A 24,064-nucleotide genomic window follows, 5' to 3' on the forward strand; every position below is an offset into this window, starting at 1 on the left:
GCTGAAAACTAAAGAAAGCACTAAAGTGCACTAAAGCAGCACTCTCAACAATAGCCAAATTATGGAAAGAGCCTAAATGTCCATCAACTGATGAGTGGATAAAGAAAGTGTGGTTTATATACACAATGGAGTACTACGTAGCAATGAGAAAGAACGAAATATGGCCCTTTGTAGCAACATGGGTGGAACTGGAGAGTGTTATGCTAAGTGAAATAAGCCATACAGAGAAAGACAGATACCATATGGTTTCACTCTTAAGTGGATCCTGAGAAACTTAACAGAAACTCATGGGGGAGGGGAAGGAAAAAAAAAAAAAAGAGGTTAGAGTGGAAGAGAACCAAAGCATAAGAGACTCTTAAAAACAGAACAAACTGAGGGTTGATGGGGGTGGGAGGGAGGGGAGGGTGGGTGATGGGCATTGAGGAGGGCACCTTTTGGGATGAGCACTGGGGGTTCTATGGAAACCAATTTGACAATAAACTTCCTATATTGAAAAAAAAATAAATAAATGAACATTTAAAAAAAAAGAGAAAGTGCTGCTATAAACATTGGGGTACAAGTGCCCCTATGCATCAGCACTCCTGTATCCCTTGGGTAAATTCCTAGCAGTGCTATTGCTGGGTCATAGGGTAGATCTATTTTTAATTTTTTGAGGAACCTCCACACTGTTTCCAGAGTGGCTGCACCAGTTTGCATTCCCACCAACAGTGCAGGAGGGTTACCCTTTCTCCACATCTCTGCTTTAAATGTCTGGTAGAATTCCCCTGGGAAGCCATCTGGTCCTGGACTCTTATTTGTTGGGAGATTTTTGATATCTGATTTAATTTCTTCGCTGGTTTTGGATGTGTTCAAGGTTTCTATTTCTTCCTGTTTGAGTTTTGGAAGTGCGTGGGTGCTTAGGAATTTGTCCATTTCTTCCAGGTTGTCCAGTTTATTGGTATATAATTTTTTATAGTATTCCCTGATAATTGCTTGTATTTCTGAGGGCTTGGTTGTAATAATTCCATTTTCATTCATGATATTATCTATCTGGGTCATCTCCCTTTTCTTTTTGAGAAGCCTGCCTAGAGGTTTATCAATTTTGTTTATTTTTTCAAAAAGCCAACTCTTGGTTTCATTGATCTGCTCTACAGTTTTTTTAGATTCTATATTGTTTAATTCTGCTCTGATCTTTATTATTTCTCTTCTTCTGCTGGGTTTGGGGTGTCTTTGTTGTTTGCTTCTATTTCCTTTAGGTGTGCTGTTAGATTTTGTATTTGGGATTTTTCTTGTGTCTTGAGATAGCCCTGGACTGCAATGTATTTTCCTATCAGGGCTGCCTTCATTACATCCCAAAGGTTTTGGACTGTTGTATTTTCATTTTCATTTGTTTCCATATATTTTTAAATTTCTTCTCTAATTGCCTGGTTGACCCATTCATTCTTTAGTAGGGTGTTCTTTAACCTCCATGCTTTTGGAGGTTTTCCAGACTTTTTCCTGTGGTTGATTTGAAGCTTCCTAGCATTGTGGTCTGAAAGTGTGCATGGTAGGACCTCAATTCTTGTACACTTGTGAAGGGCTGTTTTGTGACCAAGTATGTGATCTATCTTGGAGAATGTTTAATGTGCACTCAAGAAGAAAGCATATTCTGTTGCTTTGGCATACAGAGTTCTAAATATATCTGTCAAGTCCATCTGATCCAATGTATCATTCAGGGCCCTTGTTTCTTTATTGATCCTGTGTCTAGATGGTCTATTCATTGTTGTAAGTGCCGTATTAAAGTCCCCTGCAATTCCCACATTCTTATCAATAAGGTTGCTTATGTTTGTGATTAATTGTTTTATATATTTGGGGGCTCCCGTATTCGGCGCATAGACATTTATGATTGTTAGCTCTTCCTGATGGATAGACCCTCTAATTATTATATAATGCTCTTCTTCATCTCTTGTTACAGCTTTTAATGTAAAGTCTAGTTTGTCTGATATAAGTATGGCTACTCCAGCTTTCTTTTGACTTCCAGTAGCATGACAGATGGTTCTCCATCCCTTCACTTTCAATCTAAAGGTGTCCTCAGGTCTAAAAGGAGTCTCTTGTAGACAGTAAATAGGTGGGTCTTGTTTTTTTATGCATCATGATACCCTATGTCTTTTCGTTGGAGCGTTTAGTCCATTTACGTTCAGTGTTATGGAAAGATACAGGTTTAGAGTCATTGTGATGTCTGTAGGTTTCATGCTTGTAGTGATGTGTCTGGTCCTTTGTGGTCCTTGCAACATTTCACTCACAGAATCCCCCTTAGGATCTCTTGTAAGGCTGGTTTAGTGGTGATGAGTTCCTTCATTTTTTGTTTGTTTGGGAAGACCTTTATCTCTGCTTCTATTCTGAATGACAGACTTGCTGGATAAAGGATTCTCGGGTGCATATTTTTTCTGTTCATCACATTGAAGATTTCCTGCCATTCCTTTCTGGCCTGCCAAGTTTCAGCCGATAGGTCTGCTACTGCCCTTTTGTATCTACCTTAGTATGTTAGGGCCTGTTTATCCCTAGCTGCTTTCAGAATTCTCTTTATCCTTGTTTTTTTGTCAGTTTCACTGTGATATGTCCTGAAGAAGATCGATTCAAGTTACACTGAAGGGAGTTCTCTGTGCCTCTTGGATTTCAATGCCTGTTTCTTTCCCCAGATCAGGGAAGGTCTCAGCTATGATTTGTTCAAGTACACCTTCAGCCCATTTCTCTCTGTCTTCTTCTTGTGGAATTCCTATGATACAGATATTGTTCCTTTTGATTGCATCACTTAGTTCTCTAATTCTCCCCTCATACCTCTGGATTTTTTTTATCTCTTTTTCTCAGCTTCTTCTATTTCTGTAATTTTATCTTCTAATTCACCTATTCTCTCCTCTGCCTCTTCAATCCATTCTATGGCCGCCTCCATTTTATTTTGCACCTCATTTATAGCATTTTTTAATTCCTCATGACTATTTTTTAGTCCCTTGATCTCTGTAGCAGTAGATTCTCTGCTGTCCTCTATGCTTTTTTCAACCCCAGTGATTAATTTTATGACTATTATTCTAAATTCTTTTTCCGTTATATTGCTTAAATCGGTTTGATCAATTTGTTAGCTGTCGCTACTTCTGGAGTTTCTTTTGAGGAGAATTCTTCCATTTCGTTATTTTGCCTAGGCCCTGCGGTAGCTCCAAACTGCAGGGCACTTCCCTTGTGGTGTCTGGAAAAACTTGTGTTGGTGGGCGGGGCCACACTCAGACTAGATATCTGCCCCTAGCCCACCACTGGGCCACAGTCAGACTGGTGTGTACCTTATCTTCCCCTCTCCCAGGGGTAGGGCTCACTTTGGAGTGGTGTGGTCCCTGTCTGGGCTGCTTGCACACTGCCAGGCTTGTGGTGCTCCTTCAATGGGATATGACCAAGGACGTATTAGCAGGGGTGGATCTGCAAGGTGCACAGGGGCAGGAGGGGCAGGCTCAGCTTGCTTTGCCTTCATTGGTCCGCTGCGGGAGGGGCCCTGCTGCACCAGGAGGGAGGCAGACCCATGGGAGGGATGGATTCACAGAAGCACAGCGTTGGGTATTTGTGCGGTGCAAGGAAATTCAGTGATGGGAACTGGTTCCCTTTGGAATTTTGGCTGTGGGATGGGAGAGGGAATTGGTGCTTGCCAGTGCCTTTGTCCCCCTCTGGGCTCTGTCCTTCCAGGGCTCAACAACTCTCCCTCCTGACGTCCTCTCTCCTTCCCTGCTCTCTGAGAGCAAAGCTGTTGACTTTTAACATTCCAGATATTAAGTCCTGTTGGCTGTCAGAACTCATGGAGTCTGGCCCCTCAGCTTTTGCAGTCCAGATTTCAGGGGTTCTACCTTGCTAGGCGGGCTGCCCCTCTCCCGCTCCGGCTCCCTCCTGCCAATCCTTGTAGTCTGCATCACCTCTCTGTCCTCATAACCTCTTCCGTGGGCCTCTTGTCTACTCTTGGCTCCGGAGAGTCTGCTCTGCTAGTCTTCTGGCAGTTTTCTGGGTTATTTAGGCATATGTGGGTGGAATCTATGTGAGATGAGCCCAGTGTCCTCCTATGCCACCATCTTCCCAGAACTCCCCTGAAGGTGTTAAAAGAGTGTTGGTAGGCAAGTGTCTAATTGGATTTCAAATGGTATCTAATACTCTTATCAGTATCTAAAGAGCCTGTTACTCCATGTGACCTTATGTTTCGTTTCTTTTCTTTTAGGTATCTTTTATTCAAAACCTGGTATTTTGTGTAGAAAGAGTTTACCGTGTACCTGACTTTGGTGTCTGGGAAAGAGGCAGCAAATATAATAATGGCAGCACAGAACTACATTCAAGGTAATTTGCTGATTTGAGTGGTTTTTTTGTTATTTAAATGTTTAGAATTTGAATAAAAATCAAAGTACTAGATTGTAACTGTATTATTTGTCTTTTCATCTCTTATTTTTCTATATATGATAACAGATGAAATTCACTTAAAATTAAAGCAAGAAATTACTCTCAGTGCCCATATACAGGTCCAAGAAAAAGTACGGTATCTTTCCCAACCTCTCATGATGTCAGTATATGCATATCAGCCTCCAATCCAAGTCTTGGCCTTTCTGCTAAACCAAATCTTTCTTTTTCCTTTTTGAAATGACGCCATTTGAAAGATCAAATATATTAGGATTGTCAAACACCAAATGTATACACATTTCATGTAAAATTCCCTTCCATATTGTAGAGCTGATTTTTTTTATCCTAATCAGATACACCTTTCATATAAAACTGAACATTTTTTTTTTTTGTGTAGGTGGTATGATCAACATCTTGAGTTCTGGTTTAGTGGGCTTGATAAACAATGATAACTGATGACTGATGTTAGTGGTGTATTAATTTCCTTTACTCCTTATGGTGAGAGAAATAGCTTTAGTAACTGACTGTACCTTTCAGATATCCAAATTTTTTGCCTGGTAGGTTATCTTTTAACTGAAAAGTATAGGTCAATTGCACCATAAATAAAATACCTAGGAATAAACTTAACCAAGGAAGTGAAAGACCTGTTCTCCAAAAAGTATAAAACACTGATGAAAGAAATTAAAAATGATACAAAAAAAGGAAAGATATTCTATGTTCATGGATTAGAAGAACCAATATTGTTATAGTGTCCATATTACTCATAGAAATCTACAGATACAATTACAGATGTAATTCCTATCAAAATTCCAGTGACATTTTTCACAGAACTAAAACAAATAATCCTAAAATTTTATGGAATTACAAAATACCCCAAATATTGAGAAAGAAGAACAAAGCTGGTGGTATCACAATTTCATATTTAAAGATATACTACAACGCTGTAAAACCAAAACAGCATACGAGTGACACAAAAATAGACACAAAGATCAATGGAACAGAACACAGAGCCCAGAAATAAATCCATACTTATATGGTCAATTAACCTGCATCAGAGGGGGAAAGGATATACAATGTTATACGAATGGTACTGGAAAAAATGGAAAGCCACATTGGAAAAGAATGAAACTGGATCAGTTTCTTACATAATACACAAAAATAATCTCAAAATGGATTAAAGACCTAAATGGTGAGGCCTGAAACTCTAAGAGTCCTAGAAGGAAAACTGGACAGTGTTTTTTTTTGACATTAGCCATAGAAACATTTTTCTAGATATGTCTCTAGAGGTAAGGGAAACAAAAACAAAGTTAAACTATTGGGACTACACCAAAATAAAAAGCTTTCGCCCAGTGAAGGAAACCACTAACAAAAAGGCAGTGTACTGAATGGGAGAAGATATTTGCAAATGGCATGTCTGATGAGGGGTTAATATCAAAAGTATATAAATAACTTATACAGTTTAACACCAAAGAAACAAAGAATTTGATTTAAAAATGGACACAGGACCAGAATAGACGTTTTTCAAAGAAGACATACATGTGGCCAACAGTCACATGATAAGATGGTCAACATCACTAATTATCAGGGAAATGGTAATTGAAAGCACAATAAGATATCATTCTACACCTGTCAGAATAGCTAAAATAAAAAACATAAACCACAAGCGTTGATAAAGATGTGGAGAAAAAGGAATCCTTGTGTACTGTTGGTGGAAATGCAAATTGGTATAGCCTCTGTGGAGAATAGTATAGAGTTCCTCAAAAAATTAAAAATAGAATTACCATATGATCCAGTAATTCCACTATTGAGTATTTTCCCAAAGAAAATGAAAACACTAATTTGTAAAGATGTGTAAACCCCAAATGCCCATTGATAGAGGAATAAATAAAAATGATGTGGTGTGTGTGTGTGTGTGTGTGTGTGTGCGCGCGCGCGCACACACACACACACACACACATATATATAGGGATGTTATTCAGCCATAAAAAAGAATGAGATATTCCCATCCACAACAACATGGATGGACCCAGAAAGTATCATTCTAAGTGAAATAAGTCAGAGAAAGACAAATTCCATATGATATCACTCATATATGGAATTTACAAAACAAAACAAAGATAAAAAGAGAAAAACAAAAAACCAACTCTTAAATGCAGAGAACAAACTGGTGGTTGCTAGAGGAGAGGTGGCTGGGGGGATGGGTCAAATAAAGAGAATTAAGAATACACGTACCTTTAAAAATTATTTTTTAAGTAGGCCTCATGCCCAATGTGGGCCTTGAATTTATGACTCTGACATTAAGAGTCACATCCTTTACTGACTGAGGCAGTCAGATGCCCCAAGAGTATACATATCTTAATGAGCACTGACTAATGTATATAATTGAGTTATTATATTGTGCACCTTAAACTAATATAACACTGTGTTAATTATACTGGAATTAGAAAAAGAAAAGTATAGTTTAATTAATTAGCTCAATCCAATTCACACTAAAAAACTTATTAAGAGCTTAATGGTTATCAGCCATAGGTCAGTTTAGGTCAGTGAGACTTAAATGAACTAGAGAAACAGTGTAGGAAACACTGGTTAAGAGGATATACTTTTTTGAATACAAGACTAATCACACACACAAAAATTAAGCTGATATAAGATACTTAGTAAACTAAAAATTGGGTCCAGGTCATTAGCTGTATACTATCCCTATGCCTCAGTTTCCTTCTCTACAAAATGAAGACAATAATAGTTTCTACTTTATGAAGTTGCTATAATGATTAAGTTAATATATACAAATAATTTGAATACCTAGCAGAAGTCAGCACTAGAATGCAGGTGTACTCACACATTTCAGAATATGTTAATAACAAATATTGAAACAAAGAGGTTTTTCCTATTAACTCTGGGAAAGTAATATACACACATTTTTCTATAAGTTTTATGATTTATATGAGGCATTTTGAAGTATAGAGCAGAATACTAGCAATCAGAAAAGAAGTCAGTGAAGTCGAGAAATGATTTGTGGGAAAGTTCAGTTCAGACATTAAACAAATTCTGGAAAATACTAAAAATAGGAAAATAAATAGGAAGTTATATTTCAGCTATCATTCAAATTAAGTTCTTAACACTCCAGATTATCATTCAAATTGTAAGAAAAAGTGGATCTAATTAGAAAAGATGATATTTTAAAATGTACCTTTACAGTATTTATGATTTATCAGCCCCCTTCTCTGCTTTTTTGTTAACTATTTTGTATATTCCAATGTGAACCCAGTGACATTTTCAGTATAAAATATTTAGAGTTTGGGATTCTCTGTTTACAAAAAAAAAAAAAAAAAGTAAACTCAGAATGTACCTTGAGTTAAAGTTAACATTACCCCTAGAAAGTGAGGGTATTGGAATGTCCCCAGTGAAAAAAAACAGAAACTCCAACATGTGTAACTGAAGTGCCAACCTTTAAATTGAATCATTAAGGATTTTATTTCAAGGCTCCGAAGATCATTATGTAATGTTCTCTGCTATCTTTTGCTTGCAAAATCAATCTTAATTTGTGGCATGTTAGTTTTATTCAAATGGATGGGAAATGAAGTTTGCCATTTGGATTTGGATGGTGGGTTTTACACATTTAACATTGCTCTCCTACTTTTCTATGGTGTATCACTTTTCCCCAAAAAAGAACTTTAAGCATTTTTCTTTTCCCCCAAACATTACTGAACTCAGGTCTCCACATGTGTGTTTTGGGTGTGTCATGTCTGCTGCCAAAAGAGTCTGTTGTAAAATCACAGAATTGAGCCTCATGGCCCTCATGGACTCAGTGATGGCAGTGGTGGTAGGAGGCTGGCAGCCTCTGCTTACACGTGGGTAGTGGAATGTAGAGCTGCTACTAACCGGGGACTCTGTCTCTTGTTGCTGAGACATCCCAGAAATATCTCTTCCTAGTTGTATGTGTTTTTTACTACTTAATACAATATCCTTTTTATATCATTAAGCTGTTCCATAATTTCAGACATCCTGAAATAGTATATGATAATTCTTGCTATAAGAACTCATACTTCTCTGTCTTCTGACTTTCTTTGCCTCTCTTCATCTCTAGGCCATTCAGTCTCCTTGGCAGGAGTCAGAGAAAGAGCACAATCGGACTAGTTCCGGTGCTCACCAAGGCCTTGGCCAAAGTGACTGGCTTGAGAAATGTTTCTTCCTTTCCTTGCCACACTGCACACATCCCTTCTAAGCTGCACCTTGTGCAAAAAAGATTACCACCTCTGGGCCCCCACTACACATTCACATAGTATTCTGAGGTCAGAGGCTCCCTCTTCAGCATCCATACTCAGGTGTTCATTAATCATTGCAATCTGTGTCTCTGTACAGTTATAGTATGTTTTTTATTTAGTCCACACAGGGAACATATTACTGTCTTTTATGGGAGGAAGCTAAAGTTTAGAAGGTTTTGTGATTCTCCTCCCACATACCTTAAATAGTGCAAATCACTGTGTGGTACAGCTAGACTGGATTCCAGGTGTTTGGCCTTCAAATGAAAGTTGTTTCTACTGGATCATGTTGTAATTTAAAGTCTTAAAAAGTTTTCTAAAGTTTGAAATAGCATAGGTGTGCAATCTTGGTGAAATTTTGATAAGTTTTAAAGATATCTTTAATCATTAAAGTTTGATTTAGCTCAATGCTTTGGTCAGTCCCTTCCCAATCTGCTCTTTTCAGTCCCAGGTTTGCTGGTATCTATCTCTTTTAGTTCAAGTTCCTTAATTATTTTGTATTTCTTAGATAAATCCTGGAAGTTTCTTTTGTAAAAAGTGATTTCATTACATTTATCTGAATGTCATTCTAGCAGAAACTACCCTTTTCAGGGCTTTAGTAAAAGGACCTATTGCCCTAAGCTTATAGTGATTCTCTTAAAATGTTTCCTAAGGAACTGTTCCCATTTCTTCTGGTTTTACTGTTGACCCTACTTTCCTCAAGCAACATGCTCCTTTCAGTTGCCACTAGTGGGGTTAGAACTATATCAGATAATTCTCTCTTCTTCTGTTCAATCTCTAAGTCTTCTAGTAAGTTCCTATACACTTAAAAATCCTATTTTTTAATTTAATTGCATTTTCCTCCAAATATAATCTTGGTACATATTTAATGTAGCATAAGTCTTCTTAGCCCCTGGAGTTAAGTATCCAAGTAGTCTTCTCAACTGCTCCAAGTTTAATTTAGGTATTTTAATCTTAATATTTCCCCCTCTTCATTTATGTAAGGATATTCCTATTCCTCAGGGCTATCTTTAAACCAAAACTCTTTGTTTTGGAGAAGAAAGGAGTCTTCTATAAAATAAGAATTTAATCTCAAACCTAACTTTGAACTGTTTTGGTTATTGGGAAGCAAAAAGGAAACCTGTATTTAATAACTTAGTAATGCAGATATATACCCAAATGGAAAGATAAGTTTTTGAAAGGTTGACTCCTAAATAGAACTTTACATTTAACAGCATAATTACCTTTTTTCACTTTGTGAAATCTTGTATTTGCAGTATGAAGAAGACCTTAGAAGCAAGGAATTTAAATGTGATTTTTCAAGCTTTTTATTTTTTAATGGTTTTATGTTCTATTCTCTTGGCTTTTCCAATAAAGAATGTTATCATTAAAATCTCAAATAAGTAACCATCATAACGATACTTTACTCCATTTAAGATGCCTTTAGTGACCATTTTTTCCCATACACTGTTATTTAAAGTAACTACTTAGTCTTTTTCAGTTATTTTTTACATCATTTTCTAGTCATTGAGTTATGATACAAGCAACTATCGATCTGTTTTGCTTCATTTTATGAATTTTTACCACACTGAACAATTCATGAACATCCATTAAAACCATAGTACTGTAAAGTCCTTGTTCTTTCAGTATGATTGGGTAACTCAGGGAGTTAAAACATAGTGTTAACAAGCAGGAGACTGAATTTAGTTCCCATGCTTGCCAGTTCATTTTTTGGATTCCATAGTGAGTTATAAATCACTTTGTCCAAACCCATCCTTTGTCTAGTAAAACTTGATTTATGTAACAAATCACATTATTACAAGCTATATCCCAAGAAATGTTGCTTTTAGTTCTTTTAAATGAATGTTGAGGTAACACCTTGCAAGAATCAAATTGGTGTACGTTCTATTGATAATAGTGCCCTAATATTAATATATTCAATTGTGGAATCATAGAATAACTTAATTTTCTGAGTGTCTTATGCCAGTATTTTTAATTCTTACAACATAATGTATTATATTTGCCAGTAAAATGTAAATCACATTAGGAGTATGTTTGAATATCTGAATAACTTGATTTAAATAAGCATTGAATAGTAAATTAACATATTTGTGAATTTCAATTAAGTCCAATTATTTAACCAGTTACATTGGGAAAGAAAGTTAAAATGGGAAGATTTCAACATTTACTATATTCCAGTACAACGTTTATTTCTTTTGTAATGGTTTATTTGGAAGACTATTTCTAAACTCATCTCTTAGCCATCTTTTTATACCATTATTTTTTTTTATTTATTTTTTTTTATATATGAAGTTTATTGACAAATTGGTTTCCATACAACACCCAGTGCTCATCCCAAAAGGTGCCCTCCTCAATACCCATCACCCACCCTTCCCTCCCTCCCACCCCCCATCAACCCTCAGTTTGTTCTCAGTTTTTAACAGTCTCTTATGCTTTGGCTCTCTCCCACTCTAATGTCCTTTTTTTTTTTTTTCCTTCCCCTCCCCCATGGGTTCCTGTTAAGTTTCTCAGGATCCACATAAGAGTGAAACCATATGGTATCTGTCTTTCTCTGTATGGCTTATTTCACTTAGCATCACACTCTCCAGTTCCATCCACGTTGCTACAAAAGGCCATATTTCATTTTTTCTCATTGCCACGTAGTATTCCATTGTGTATATAAACCATTATTAAAGACAGAACCTTGGGCTGGCTACATTATGTATTTCTTTTAGCACAGACTTTCTTATGTATTTGCCTTTTGAATAAGTTACTTTTTTTCTCACTTCTCAAAATACTGCAAACAATCTTAATAACACATACCTCACAGTGTAGGGGGAAGTTTTCTGGTTTTACTAGGTTAGATGCATGTGTTTGTACATAAACCACCACATATACTTTACTTGGACTTAATTCCTTTAGGTTCCAGGTCTTGTCATTGCTCTAAAATGTCTTTGAATATGAAAAGAGACCACTCTCCTTGTCTTGAGTATACTAGCAGTACCATGTGAAATGTTATGTAAATTTGTTTAACCTGTGTGAAATGTTAGACTGCAGATTTGAGTCAGTAGGACAGTATCTTAAACCCAGATTATTGGCTCATTTGTTCTTGAAAACCAGGGTAAAGTGGTCAGCATAAATTCTAGTAGGGAACAGAGATTTCACCAAAGACAGAGTGAGGATGCATTTGAAAGCTACTTACATTTAATCTCTTGGGACTTTAGTATGTGTCCTCATTTTAGAAGTAGGAGTTAATGAAAGAAATATAAGACTTGTACGTTGAAAACTACGAAAAAAAATGTTGAAAGAAATTAAAGACAACATACAAAAATGGAAAGATATGCTGTGTTCTGTGTAATCTATACCAAAATCCAACTGTCTTTTTGCAGAAATTGACAAACTGATCCTAAAATTCATGTGGAAATGCAAGGAACCCAGAATAGCTAAAGCCATCTTGAGAAATAACAAAGTTGGCTCACACTTTTCATTTTCAAAGTTTACTACTGTACTATGCTTATTATATATACAATAATATGCTATAATAATTAAATAATGTGATGATGGCTTAAGAACAGATATAGAGATCAATAGAATAGAATTGACCGTTCAAAAATAAATCCATATATTTGTGGTCAGTTGATTTTTTTTTTTAATTTTTTTTTCAACGTTTTTATTTATTTTTGGGACAGAGAGAGACAGAGCATGAACGGGGGAGGGGCAGAGAGAGAGGGAGACACAGAATCGGAAACAGGCTCCAGGCTCCGAGCCATCAGCCCAGAGCCTGACGCGGGGCTCGAACTCACGGACCGCGAGATCGTGACCTGGCTGAAGTCGGACGCTTAACCGACTGCGCCACCCAGGCGCCCCTGTGGTCAGTTGATTTTGATGAAGGTGCAGACAATTCACTAGTCTTTTCAACAAATGGTGATGGGGCAACTGGGTATCTGCGTGCAAAAGAGTGAATTTGGATCCCTACTTCACACCATATACAAAAATTAATTGGAAATGGATCAAAGACCTATATGTAAGAGATAAAACTGTAAAACTGTTAGAAGAAAACATAGTTGTAAATCATTGTGATCTTGGGTTAGACAAGGTCACACTTTAGATATAACACCTAAGGTACAAGCAGGCAGTTACAACAGAAAGATTCTCTACAGGTTTTTGTGTGAACAAAAGATTTCGGTTTTCTGGGATGAATGCCCAATAATACAGACGGTAGGTAGTTGCATATTTAGATTTCAAAGAAACTGTAAGACTTTTTTCAGAGTCCTATTTTACTTTCCTACCAGCAATGTATAAATGATACAATTTGTTTGTATCTTTGCCAGCATTTGGTGTTATCCCTATTTTTTATTTTAGTTACTCAGATTGGTTTATAGTGCTATCTCCTTGTGGCTTTAATTTGCATTTCCTAGTGGATAATGGTGTTGGATCTTTTCATGTGCTTATTTGCCATCTGTAGATTCTCTTCAGTGACATGTCTCTTCATTCAGGTTTTTTGTTCATTTTCTGCTTGGGTTGTTTTTTTAATATTGATTTCTTGATAATTTTGCTTTTTAAATTTTTTTTCATGTTTATTTTTGAGAGAGATAGAGCTGGGGAGGGGCAAAGAGAGAGGGAGACACAGAATCCAAAGCAGGGTCCAGGATCTGAGTTGTCAGCACAGAGCTCAACGCAGGGCTCGAACTGACGAACTGTGAGATCATGACCTGAGTTGAAGTCTGACACAACCGACTGAGCCACCCAGGCACCCAGATTTCTTGATAGTTTTTCATGTAATTCCAGATACTAGTCCTTTGTCAGATAAGTGTTTTGCAAATATATTCTCCCAATGTATATCGTGTCTTTGCATCCTCTTAACAGAGTCTTTCACAGAGCAAAAATTTTTAATTTTAACAAAATTCAACTTATCAAGTTTTCCTTTTATGGGTTGTACATTGGTATAGTCTGATAACTACTTGCCTGACCCTTGATCCTTAAGATTTTCTCCAACAACTTGTTTTCCAAGAGTTGTATAATTTTATGCCTTATATTTAAGTTCATGATCCATTTTAAGTTAATAATCTATAAGGTTCGATGAGACTAAGGTTGAAGTTCTTTTTTCTTTTTTTATCTAAGAATGTCCAGTTGTTCCAGAATCATCTGTGTTCGTTAAAAAGACTATCATTCCTCCATTGAAATGCCTTTGAGCTATTAAAAATAAAGTGGGCACATTTGTATCAGTATATTTTGGGGTTCTATATGTCTGTGCCTCCACCAATACTATACAGATTTGATATAATCATGAGATTTTTCTTCTTTAGGCTGTTAATATTATGATGGCTTATATTGATTGCATTTTGATTACTGAAGCAGGCTTGTGTCTCTGGAATCAAGTCTATGTGGTCAGTTATGGTGATAATTCATTTCATATGTTGCTAAATTGTTTAGTCATTTGTTGAAAAGGATATTAATATCTATATAGGTGAGGGATATTGGTATATAGTTGTCTTTTTGGGTACTGTCTTTTTCTGGTTTTGGTATCAGTGTAATGCCAGCTTCATAAGATAAACTCCAAAGTTCTCTCCTGTTTTCTGGCAGAGAGTATATAGAATTTTGGTATTAACTTTTTTTTTTTGGCCATTTTGAAATTATGGATTAAATATCTTAAAAGTTATAGGACTATTCAAATGATTTATTTCATATGGGTGAGTAGTGGTAATTTTTTTCTAAGAATTCATTATTTTTTTCTAAGTTGTCAAATTCATGTATATAGAATTATTTACAGTGTTTTATTATATTTTTGCTATATACTGTGTCTTTTATGATATTTCCTTTTATTCCTCACATTGGTCATTTCTATCTTTTATCTTATTTCTTTGTCAGATCTGCTAGAGGTTTGTCAATTTTCACTAGCTTTTCAAAGAATGAGTTGTTTCACTGATTTTTTCTATTATTTTCCTGTTTTGAATTTCATTGATTTCTGTTCTTATCTATATATTTTTTCTTTTTGATTTGGGTTTATTTTGTTCTTTTTCTAAGTTCTTTATGATGGAGATAGGTAATTGATTTGAGGCTTTTTCTCTTTCTAGGATATGCATTTAGTGTTAAAAAATTCCCTCTCAGCACTCCTTTAGCTGTTCTACTCAAATTTTGATGTTATATATTCATTTTCTTTTTTTCCAGTTTTTAAAAAATTTATTTGTTTAAACTCAGGTTAGTTAGCATACAGTATAGTGTTGCTTTCAGGATTAGAACCCTGCAATTAATCACTTACATATAACACACAGTGCTCATCCCAAGTGCCCTCCTTAAATGCCCATCACCCATTTAGCCCATCCCCCTACACACCTCCCCTCCAGCCACCCTCAGTTTCTTCTCTGTATTTAAAAGTTTCTAATGATTTTACCTCCATCTCTGTTTTTATCTTATTTTTCCTTCACTTCCCCTATGTTCATCTGTTGTGCTTCTTGAATTCAGTGTATACGTGAAATCATACATTTGTCTTTCTCTGCCTGACTTATTTTACTTAGCATAATACCCTCTAGTTCAATCCACGTTGTTGGAAGTGGTAAGATTTCATTGTTTTTGACTGCAGAGTCATATCCCATTTACCATATTCTTTTTTCCTTTTACGGGAAATAACACATTTATTTATTTATTATTTATTTATTTATTATTTATTTATTTTAATATAATTTATTGTCAGATTGGTTAACATACAGTGTGTAAAGTGTGCTCTTGGTTTTTGAATTCGATTCCCGTGGTTCATCACTTACATACCACACCCAGTGCTCATCCCAGCAAGTGCCCTCCTCAGTGCCCATCACCCATTTCCCCCTCTCCCCCACCCTCCCATCCACTCTCAGTTTGTTCTCTTCATTTAAGTGTCTCTTATGCTTTGCCTCCCTTCCTCTCTGTTTGTAACTATTTTTTTCCCTTCCCTACCCCCATGGTCTTCTGTTCAGTTTCTCAAGATCCACATATGAGTAAAAACATATGATATCTGTCCTTCTCTGACTGACTTATTTCACTCAGCATAACACCTTCCAGTTCCATCCATGACGCTGCAAGTAGCATGATTTCATCCTTTATCATTGCCAGGTAGTATTCCATTGTATATAAAAACCACATCTTCTTTATCCATTCATCAGTTGATAGACATTTAGGCTCTTTCCATAATTTGGCTATTGTCGATAGAGCTGCTATATACATTGGGGTACATGTGCCCCTATGAATCAGCACTCCTGATTTTTTTTTAAATACAAATTTTTTGTTTTATTTTGTAATTCATTGTTGCACAGTATCAGAAGATGATCCAAGCTGCAGTTCATTATTAATATCATTTCTTCTTTGTTCTCCTGGCAATTCTGATGACATGCTTGATATTGGCGTGTGGTGGAATGGTACTGAGTAGTCTGCTAATGAAGGCGAAATAGCAGCCGGATCAACCGAAGTCACACTGGGCACCCTTACAGAAGATGGCTGATACATGAGAACCCCTTTGATTGGGCTGCTTTGTGCTTCTGACATAAAGATGCATTTCCTTTTGGCAGGAGGGTCTTCCTCTATATCAGAAGAGCTTTCTATAGTCAAGTCAATAATATCCACTTTCTTCTTGCTTGTCTCATTGGCTACCGTCACTGAACAAGGCTTACTGAGGACACTTGAACTGTATCCCTGTATCCCTTACATAAATTGCTAGCAGTGCTATTGCTGGGCCATAGGGTAGTTGTATTTTTAATTTTTTGACGAATCTCTACACTGTTTTCCAGAGCAGCTGCAACAGTTTGCATTCCCACCAACAGTGCAAGAGCGTTCCCATTTCTCCACTTCCCCACCAGCATCTGTTGTTTCCTAAGTTGTTAATTTTAGCCACTCTGACCAATGTGAGGTGGTATCTAGGTGTGGTGTTGATTTGTATTTCCCTGATGATGAGTGATGTTGAGCATCTTTTCATGTGTCTGTTCGCCATCTGGATGTTTTGAAAAGTGTCTATTAATGTCTTCTTCCCATTTCTTCACTAGATTATTTGTTTTGGGGTGTTAAGTTTGGTTAAATTCTTTATAGATTTTGGATACTAACCCTTTATCCAATATGTCATTTGCAAATATCTTTTTGCATTCCATCTTGGTTGACTCTTAGTTTTGTTGATTGTTTCCTTTGCTGTGCGGAAGCTTTTTATCTTGATAGGTCCTAACAGTTCATTTTTGCTTTTAAGCCCCTTGCCTTTGGACATGTTGAGCAAGAAATTGCTGCAGCTGAGGTCAAACAGGGTGTTGCCTGCTTTCTACTCTTGGGTTTTGATGGTTTCCTGTCACACATTTAGGTCTTTCATCCATTTTGAGTTTATTTTTCTGTATGGTGTAAGAAAGTGGTCTAGTTTCATTCTTCTGCATATTGCTGTCCAGTTCTCCCAGCAACTTTTGCTAAAGAGACTGTCCCCCCCCCCCACTGGATACTCTTTCCTGCTTTGTCAAAGATTAGGTGACCATACATTTGTGGGTCTATTTCTGGGTTCTCTATTCCATTGATCTTTGTGTCTGTTTTTGTGCCAATACTACACTGTCTTGATGATTGTGCTTTGTAGTAGAGGCGAAAGTCTGGGATTGTGAGGCCTCCCACTTTTGTTTTCTTCCTCAATATTACTTTAATTATTTGGGGTCTTTTGTGGTTCCATACAAATTTTAGGATTATTTGTTCTAGCTTTGAGAACAATCCTGGTGCAATTTTGATTAGGATTGCATTGAATGTGTAGATTGCTTTGGGTAGTATTGACATTTGAACAATATTTATTCTTCCAATCCATGAGCATGGAATGTTTTTCCATTTCTATGTGTCTTCGTCAATTTTACTCATAAGTTTTCTATAGTTTTCAGCACATAGATCTTTTATAACTTTGGTTAGGTTTATTCCCTAGGTATTTTATGGTTCTTGGTGCAATTGTGAATGGGATCAGTTTATTTGTCTTTCTGTTGCTTCATTATTGGTGTATAAAAGTGCAAACGGTTTCTGTACATTGATTTTATATCCTGCAACTTTGCTAAATTTACGTATCAGATCTAGCAGCTTTTTGGTGGAGTCTTTCGGGTTTTCCATGCCATCTGCAAAAAGTGAGAGTTTGACTTCTTTGACAGTTTGGATGCCTTTTAGTTCCTTTTTTTGTCTAATTGCTGATGCTAGTATTTCCAACACTATGTTAACCAACAGTGGTGAGAATGGACATCGCTGTCATGTTCCTGATCTCAGTGAGAAAACTCTCAGTTTTTCTCCATTGAGGATGGTATTAGCTGTGGGCTTTTCATATATGGCTTTTATGATGTTTAAGTATGTTCTTTCTATCCCGACTTTCTTGAGGGTTTTTGTTAAGAAAGGATGCTGTATTTTGTCAAATAATCTTTCTGTATCTAATGACAGGATCATATGGTTCTTATCCTTTCTTTTAGTAATGTGATGTATCACATTGGTTGATTTGTGAATATTGAACCAACCCTGCAGCCCAGGAATGAATCCCACTTGATCATGGTGAATAATTCTTTTTATATGCTGTTGAATTCGATTTGCTAGTATCTTGTTGAGAATTTTTGTCTCCATGTTCATCAGTGATATTGGCCTGTAATTCTCCTTTTTTGTGGGTCTCTGTCTGGTTTGGGAATCAAGGTAATGCTGGCTTCATAGAATGAGTCTGGAAGTTTTCCTTCCTTTTCCATTTTTTGGAACAGCTTGCGAAGGATAGGTATTACCTCTGCTTTAATTGTCTGGTAGGAATCCTCTGGGAAGCCATCTGGCCAGGACTCTTATTTGTTGGGAGATTTTTGATAACTGATTCAATTTCTTCACCGTTATGGGTCTGTTCAAATTTTCTATTTCTTCTTATTTGAGTTTTGTTAGTGTGTGGGTGTCTAGGAATTTGTCCCTATCTTCCAGAGTGTCTAGTTGGTTAGCATATAATTTTTCATAGTATTCTCTAATAATTGCCTGTATTTCTGAGGGATTGGTTGTGATAAGTCCATTTTCATTCGTAATTTTTTTCTATTTAGGTCCTCTCTCTTTTCTTTATGAGCAGTCTGGCTAGGGATTTATCAATTTGGTTTATTTAAAAAAAACAGCTCTTACTTTCATTCATTTGTTCTGTTTTTGTTTTTTTTTTTTGGATTCTGTATTTATTTCTTCTCTGATCTTTATTATTTCTCTTCTTCTACTGGGTTTGGGGTTTCTTTGTTGTTCTGCTTCCTTTAGGTGGGCTGTTAGATTTTGTATTTGGGATTTTTTTTTGTTTCTTTACATAGACCTGGAATGCAATGTATTTTCCTCCTAGGACTGCCTTTGCTGCATCCCAAACCGTTTGGATTGTGTGTTTTAATTTTTCTTGTGTTAAATTTTGTGTTTTCATTTCTTTCCATATATTTTTAAATTTCTTGTTTAATTGTCTGGTTGAACCATTCAATCTTTAGTAGGATGTTCTTTAACCTCCATGCATTTGGAGGTTTTCCAGACTGTTTCCTGTGGTTGATTTCAAAATTCAAAGCATTTTGATATGAAAGTGTGCATGGTATGATCTCAATTCTTTGATATTTATTGAGAGCTGTTTTGTGACCCAGTATGTTATCTATCTCGAAGAGTGTTCCATGTGCACTCGAGAAGAATGAGTATTCTGCTGCTTCAGGATGAAAAGTTCCAAATATATCTGTCAAATCCATCTGGTCCAGTGCGTCCTTCATGGCCGTTGTTTCTTTATTGATCTTCTGTCTAGATGATCTGTCCACTGTTGTAAGTAGAGTATTAAAGTCCCCTGCAATTGCCACATTCTTACCAATAAGATTGCTTATGATTGTGAATAATTGTTTTATATATTTTGGTGATACCAAATTGGGTGCATAAACATTTACAATTGTTAGCTCTTCTTGATGGATAGACCCTGTAATTATAATATAATTTCCTTCTTCATCTCTTGTTATAGCCTTTAGATTAAAATATAGTTTGTCTGATATAAGTATGGCTATCCCAGCTTTCTTTTGACTTCCAGTAGCATGATAGATTGTTCCCATCCCCTCACTTTCAATCTGAAGGTGTCCTCGGGTCTAAAATTTATCTCTTGTAGACAGCAAATAGATGGGTCTTGTATTTTTTATCCATTCTGATACCCTATGTCTTTTGGTTGGAGCATTTAGTCCATTTACATTCAGTGTTATTATAGAAAGGTATGGTTTTAGAGTCATTTTGATGTCTGTAGGTTTCATGCTTGTAGTTCTGTCTCTGGTCCTTTTTGGTCTTTGCAACATTCCACTCACAGAGTCCCCCTTAGGATCTATTGTAGGGCTGGTTTAGTGGTGATGAATTCCTTCAGTTTTTGCTTGTCTGGGAAAACCTTGATCCCTCCTTCTATTCTGAATGACAGGCTTGCTGGATAAAGGATTCTTGACTGCATATTTTTCCTATTCAACACACTGAAAATTTCCTGCCACTCCTTTCTGGCCTGACAAGTTTTACTGGATAGGTCTGCTACTACCCTTATGTGTCTACCCTTATAGGTTAAGGCCCATTTGTCCATAGCTGCTCTCAGAATTCTCTCTTTATCTTTGTATTTCGCTAGTTTCACTATGATATGTTGTACAGATCGATTCAAGTTATGTCTGAAGGGAGTGTTCTATGCCTCCTGAGTTTCAATGTCTGTTTCCTTCCCCAGATTGGGGAAGTTCTCAGCTATGCTTTGTTAAGTACATGTTGGCCCCTTTCTCTCTTCTTCTTCTTCTTCTTCTTCTTCTTCTTCTTCTTCTTCTTCTGGAACTCCTATTATATGGATATTGTTCCGTTTCATTGAATCACTTAGTTCTCTAATTCTTCCCTCCTGGTCCAGAATTTTTTTACCTCTCTTTTTCTCAGCTTCCTCTTTTTCCATAATTTTATCTTCTATTTCACTTAATCTCCCCTGTGCCTCTTCAATCCTCTCTGTCACTTCCTCTAGTTTATTTGGCACCTTATTTACAGCATTTTAAAATTCATCATGACTATTTTTTAGTTCCTTGATTTCTGCAGCAGTATATTTTCTGCTGTCTTCTATGCTTTTGTTCAAGTCCAGTGATTAATTTTATGACTACTTTTCTAAATTCTTGTTCAGCTATATTGTTTATATCTGGTTTGATCATTTCTTCAGCTGTTATTCTTCCTGGAATTTCTTTTGGGGAGAATTCTTCTGTTTTGTCATTTTGGCTAGTTTTCCATCCCTTACGTGTTTGTTCATGTGTTTGTTCATGAAAGCTTGTTCATGTGCTGCACCTGTGAGCACTACTATATTAAAGAGGGGTCACACACTATCCAGGACTTGGCCCTTCAGGAGTTGTTTTTTGGAGAGTGTTGCTTGCTGTCTGTTTTTGTGACTTTGGTTACTTTATCTCTTTAATCGTAGTGATGTTTTGGACCCCCCATGAGATGTGCTTTGGTTTGTTCATTGAAGTTGCCCTGGAAAGGAAAACAGGCAATCAAAAAACAAACAGAAAAGAAAAACACGCAAACAAAAAAACCACAAGAAACCAGAAACACCAGGTGTAAGTAAACAACAGGGTAGAAGTGGTGTTGATGGAACAACACTTATCCCATACAAGGAATGAAATGACAGGTGAATGGAAAAAGAAAGGAAAAGAAAAGAAAAATTGACCAGGGAGAGAAACTATACAGCTTAATCCAGAGAGAGAGTGAGAAAGTAAAATAAAGAAGGAGGTGAGGATAAAGAAAAGAAAACTGACCAGACAGAGAAACTGTACGGCCTAATCCTGAGATAGGAAAATAGGGGCACCTGGGTGGCTCAATTGGTTTAGCATTCAACTTTGGCTTGGGTCATGATGTCATGGTTCATGGGTTCAAGCCCTGCATCGGGCTCTGTGCTCACAGCTCAGAGCATGGAGTCCGTTTTGGGTTCTGTGTCTCTCTCTCTCTCTCTCTCTCTCTCTGCCCCTCCCCAGCTTGTGCTCTGTCTCTCTCTCTTTTTCTCTCTGTCTCTCTCAAATAAGTAAATAAATTTGAAACAATAAAACTTTTACGAAAAGAAAGGAAAATAAAGAAGGAGGTGTAGAACATGCTCACTGTTCTTCAGGCACAAAGGAGGCGGTTGTCTCGTTCTGCTGCCTCCCATACCTCCCTGGTGCTCAGCTGGGATTAAAATCCTGATATCTTTAAGGTTCTCACTCTGTGTGCTCTGGTTTAGGGAAAGTGCTGTTCCGTGCTGCCCAATATATGGTCTCTTACTGGCGAGCACAGGCAGTCTTTGTCCTTTGAATGGATATATACCTTCTTCCCACAGCACTCCAGGGAAGGGGTTGCTTTCTCCAACTGTGAACTGCGCCTCTGAACTAGTTACCAAGCCTGAGTCAGCCTCCCCTCCTCCCCAGGTGCGTTGACAGGGCATCCCACCCCAGTCCACAGAAAGTCCCACAGTTAAAGATTTGATCTTTCTCTGTCCCAGTCCGTGGTTTTCTCTTGTCCAGATACAGTCCTATGCTTCCCCAGCCTCTCTTTCTCTTCCCTTTGTCTCTCCACAGAAGGGGATCCCTCCCCTCTGTTCCTCTGCTGCCAGTTTTATCTCTCCCAGTTTGCAACCTATGGCCTGTCAGGTTATCCTGGTGGGTACTTGGATGTGTTTCTGTCACTTTGCTGCCCAGACTCTTGGAGTTCAAAGTCCTTTGGCTTCAACACTGCTGTGTTTGGGAGACAAGGAAACTTCAGATGCCCCTACTTCTCTGCCCTGTTGGCCCCCTGTTTGCCACATACTCTTTATCCATTCATCAGTTGATGGACATTTGGGGCTTTTCTATAATTTGGCTATTGTTTATAGCACTCCTATAAAAAATTGGAGTGAATGTGACCCTTCATCAGCATTTTTCTATCTTTGGATAAATACCTAGTAGTGCAATTGCTGAGTCATAGGGTAGTTCTGTTTTTAATTTTTTGAGGAACCTCCATACTGTTTTCCAGCATGGCTGCACCAGCTTGCATTCCTACTAGCAGTGCAAAAGAGATCCTCTTTCTCCTTATCTTCACCAATATCTGTTGTTGCCTGAGTTGTTAATGTTAGCCATTCTGACAGGTGTGAGGTGGTATCTCATTGTGGTTTTGATTTGTATTTTCCTGATGAGTGATGTTGAGCATTTTTTCATGTGTCGGTTGGCCATCTGAATGTCTTCTTTGGAAAAGTTTCTATTTATGTCTTTTGCCCATTTCTTTATTGGATTATTTGTTTTCTGGGGTGTTGAGTGTGATAAGTTTTTTATAGATTTTGGATACTAAACCTTATCTGATATCATTTGCAAATATTTTCTCCCTTCCATCAGTTGACTGTTTCCTTCACTGTGCAGAAGGCTTTTATTTTGATGAGGTCCCAATAGTTCATTTTTGCTTTTGTTTACTTTGCCTCTGGAGTCGTGATGAGTAAGAAGTTGCTACAGCCAAGGTCATAGAGATTTTTGTCTGTTTTCTCATCTAGGAGTTTGATGGCTTCCTGTCTTCTGTTTAGGTCTTTCATCCATTTTGAGTTTATTTTTGTGTATGGTGTAAGAAAGTGGTCCAGCTTCGTTCTTCTGCATGTCACTGTCCAGTTTTCCCAACACCACTTGCTGAAGAGACTGTCTTTATTCCACTGGCTATTCTTTCCTCCTTTGTCAAAGATCAATTCGCGATACGTTTGTGGGTCCATTTCTGGGTTCTCTATTCTGTTCCATTGATCATTAGAACAATTTCATTGATCAGTGTCTGTTTTTGTGCCTGTAGTGTACTATCTTGATGGTTACACCTTTGTAATATGTCTTGAAGTCTGGGAGTATGATGCTTCCAGCTTTGGTGTTTTTTCAAGATTGCTTTGGCTATTTGGGTCTTCTGTGGTTACATACAAATTTTAGGATTGTATGTTTTAGCTCTGTTTCTTCTGTGAAGAATGCTGGTGTTATTTTGATAGGGATTGCATTCAATATGTTGATTGCTTTGGGTAGTATCGACATTTTGACAATATTTGTTCTTCGTATCCAGGAGCATCGAATATTTTTTTTTCTTTTTCTTTTTCTTTTTCTTTTTCTTTTTCTTTTTTTCTTTTTTTTTTTTTGTTTTTTGTGCGTCTCTTCAGTTTGTGTCCTAAGCTTTCTATAGTTTTCAGTGTACAGATTTTTCACCTCTTTGTTTAGATTTATTCCTAGGTATTTTATAGTTTTCGCTGCAATTTTAAATAGGATTAATTCCTTGATTTCTCTTTCTGCTGCTTCATTATTGGTGTGTAGGAATGAAACCCATTTCTGTGCATTGATTTTATACCTGTGCCTTTGCTAAATTCGTGGATCAGTTCTATCAGTTTTTTGGTGGAATCTTTTGGGTTTTCCATATAGAGTACCATGTCATCTGTGAAGTGAAATTTTGACTTCCTCTTCACCAATTTGAATGCCTTTTATTCCATTCTGTTGTCGGATTGCTGAGGCTAAGACTTC

General features: G+C 37.0%; 1 protein-coding gene across 7 annotated transcripts in view; it reads left to right on the forward strand.

The window, feature by feature from the left end:
• Positions 1–24,064, forward strand: part of PHKB (phosphorylase kinase regulatory subunit beta) — a 269,916-nt gene that overhangs the window by 116,429 nt on the left and 129,423 nt on the right. For all 7 annotated transcript variants that reach the window (XM_047078353.1, XM_047078347.1, XM_047078349.1 and 4 more), the window contains one exon: positions 4,205–4,320. In XM_047078353.1, coding sequence (XP_046934309.1) covers positions 4,205–4,320 — 116 coding nt within the window. The remainder of the gene's footprint in view (positions 1–4,204; positions 4,321–24,064) is intronic.

Source organism: Lynx rufus, unplaced genomic scaffold, assembly GCF_022079265.1.
Source record: "Lynx rufus isolate CCGP_SWC_20201006 ecotype Redwood Valley unplaced genomic scaffold, mLynRuf1.p SCAF_16, whole genome shotgun sequence".
NCBI lineage: Eukaryota > Metazoa > Chordata > Mammalia > Carnivora > Felidae > Lynx > Lynx rufus.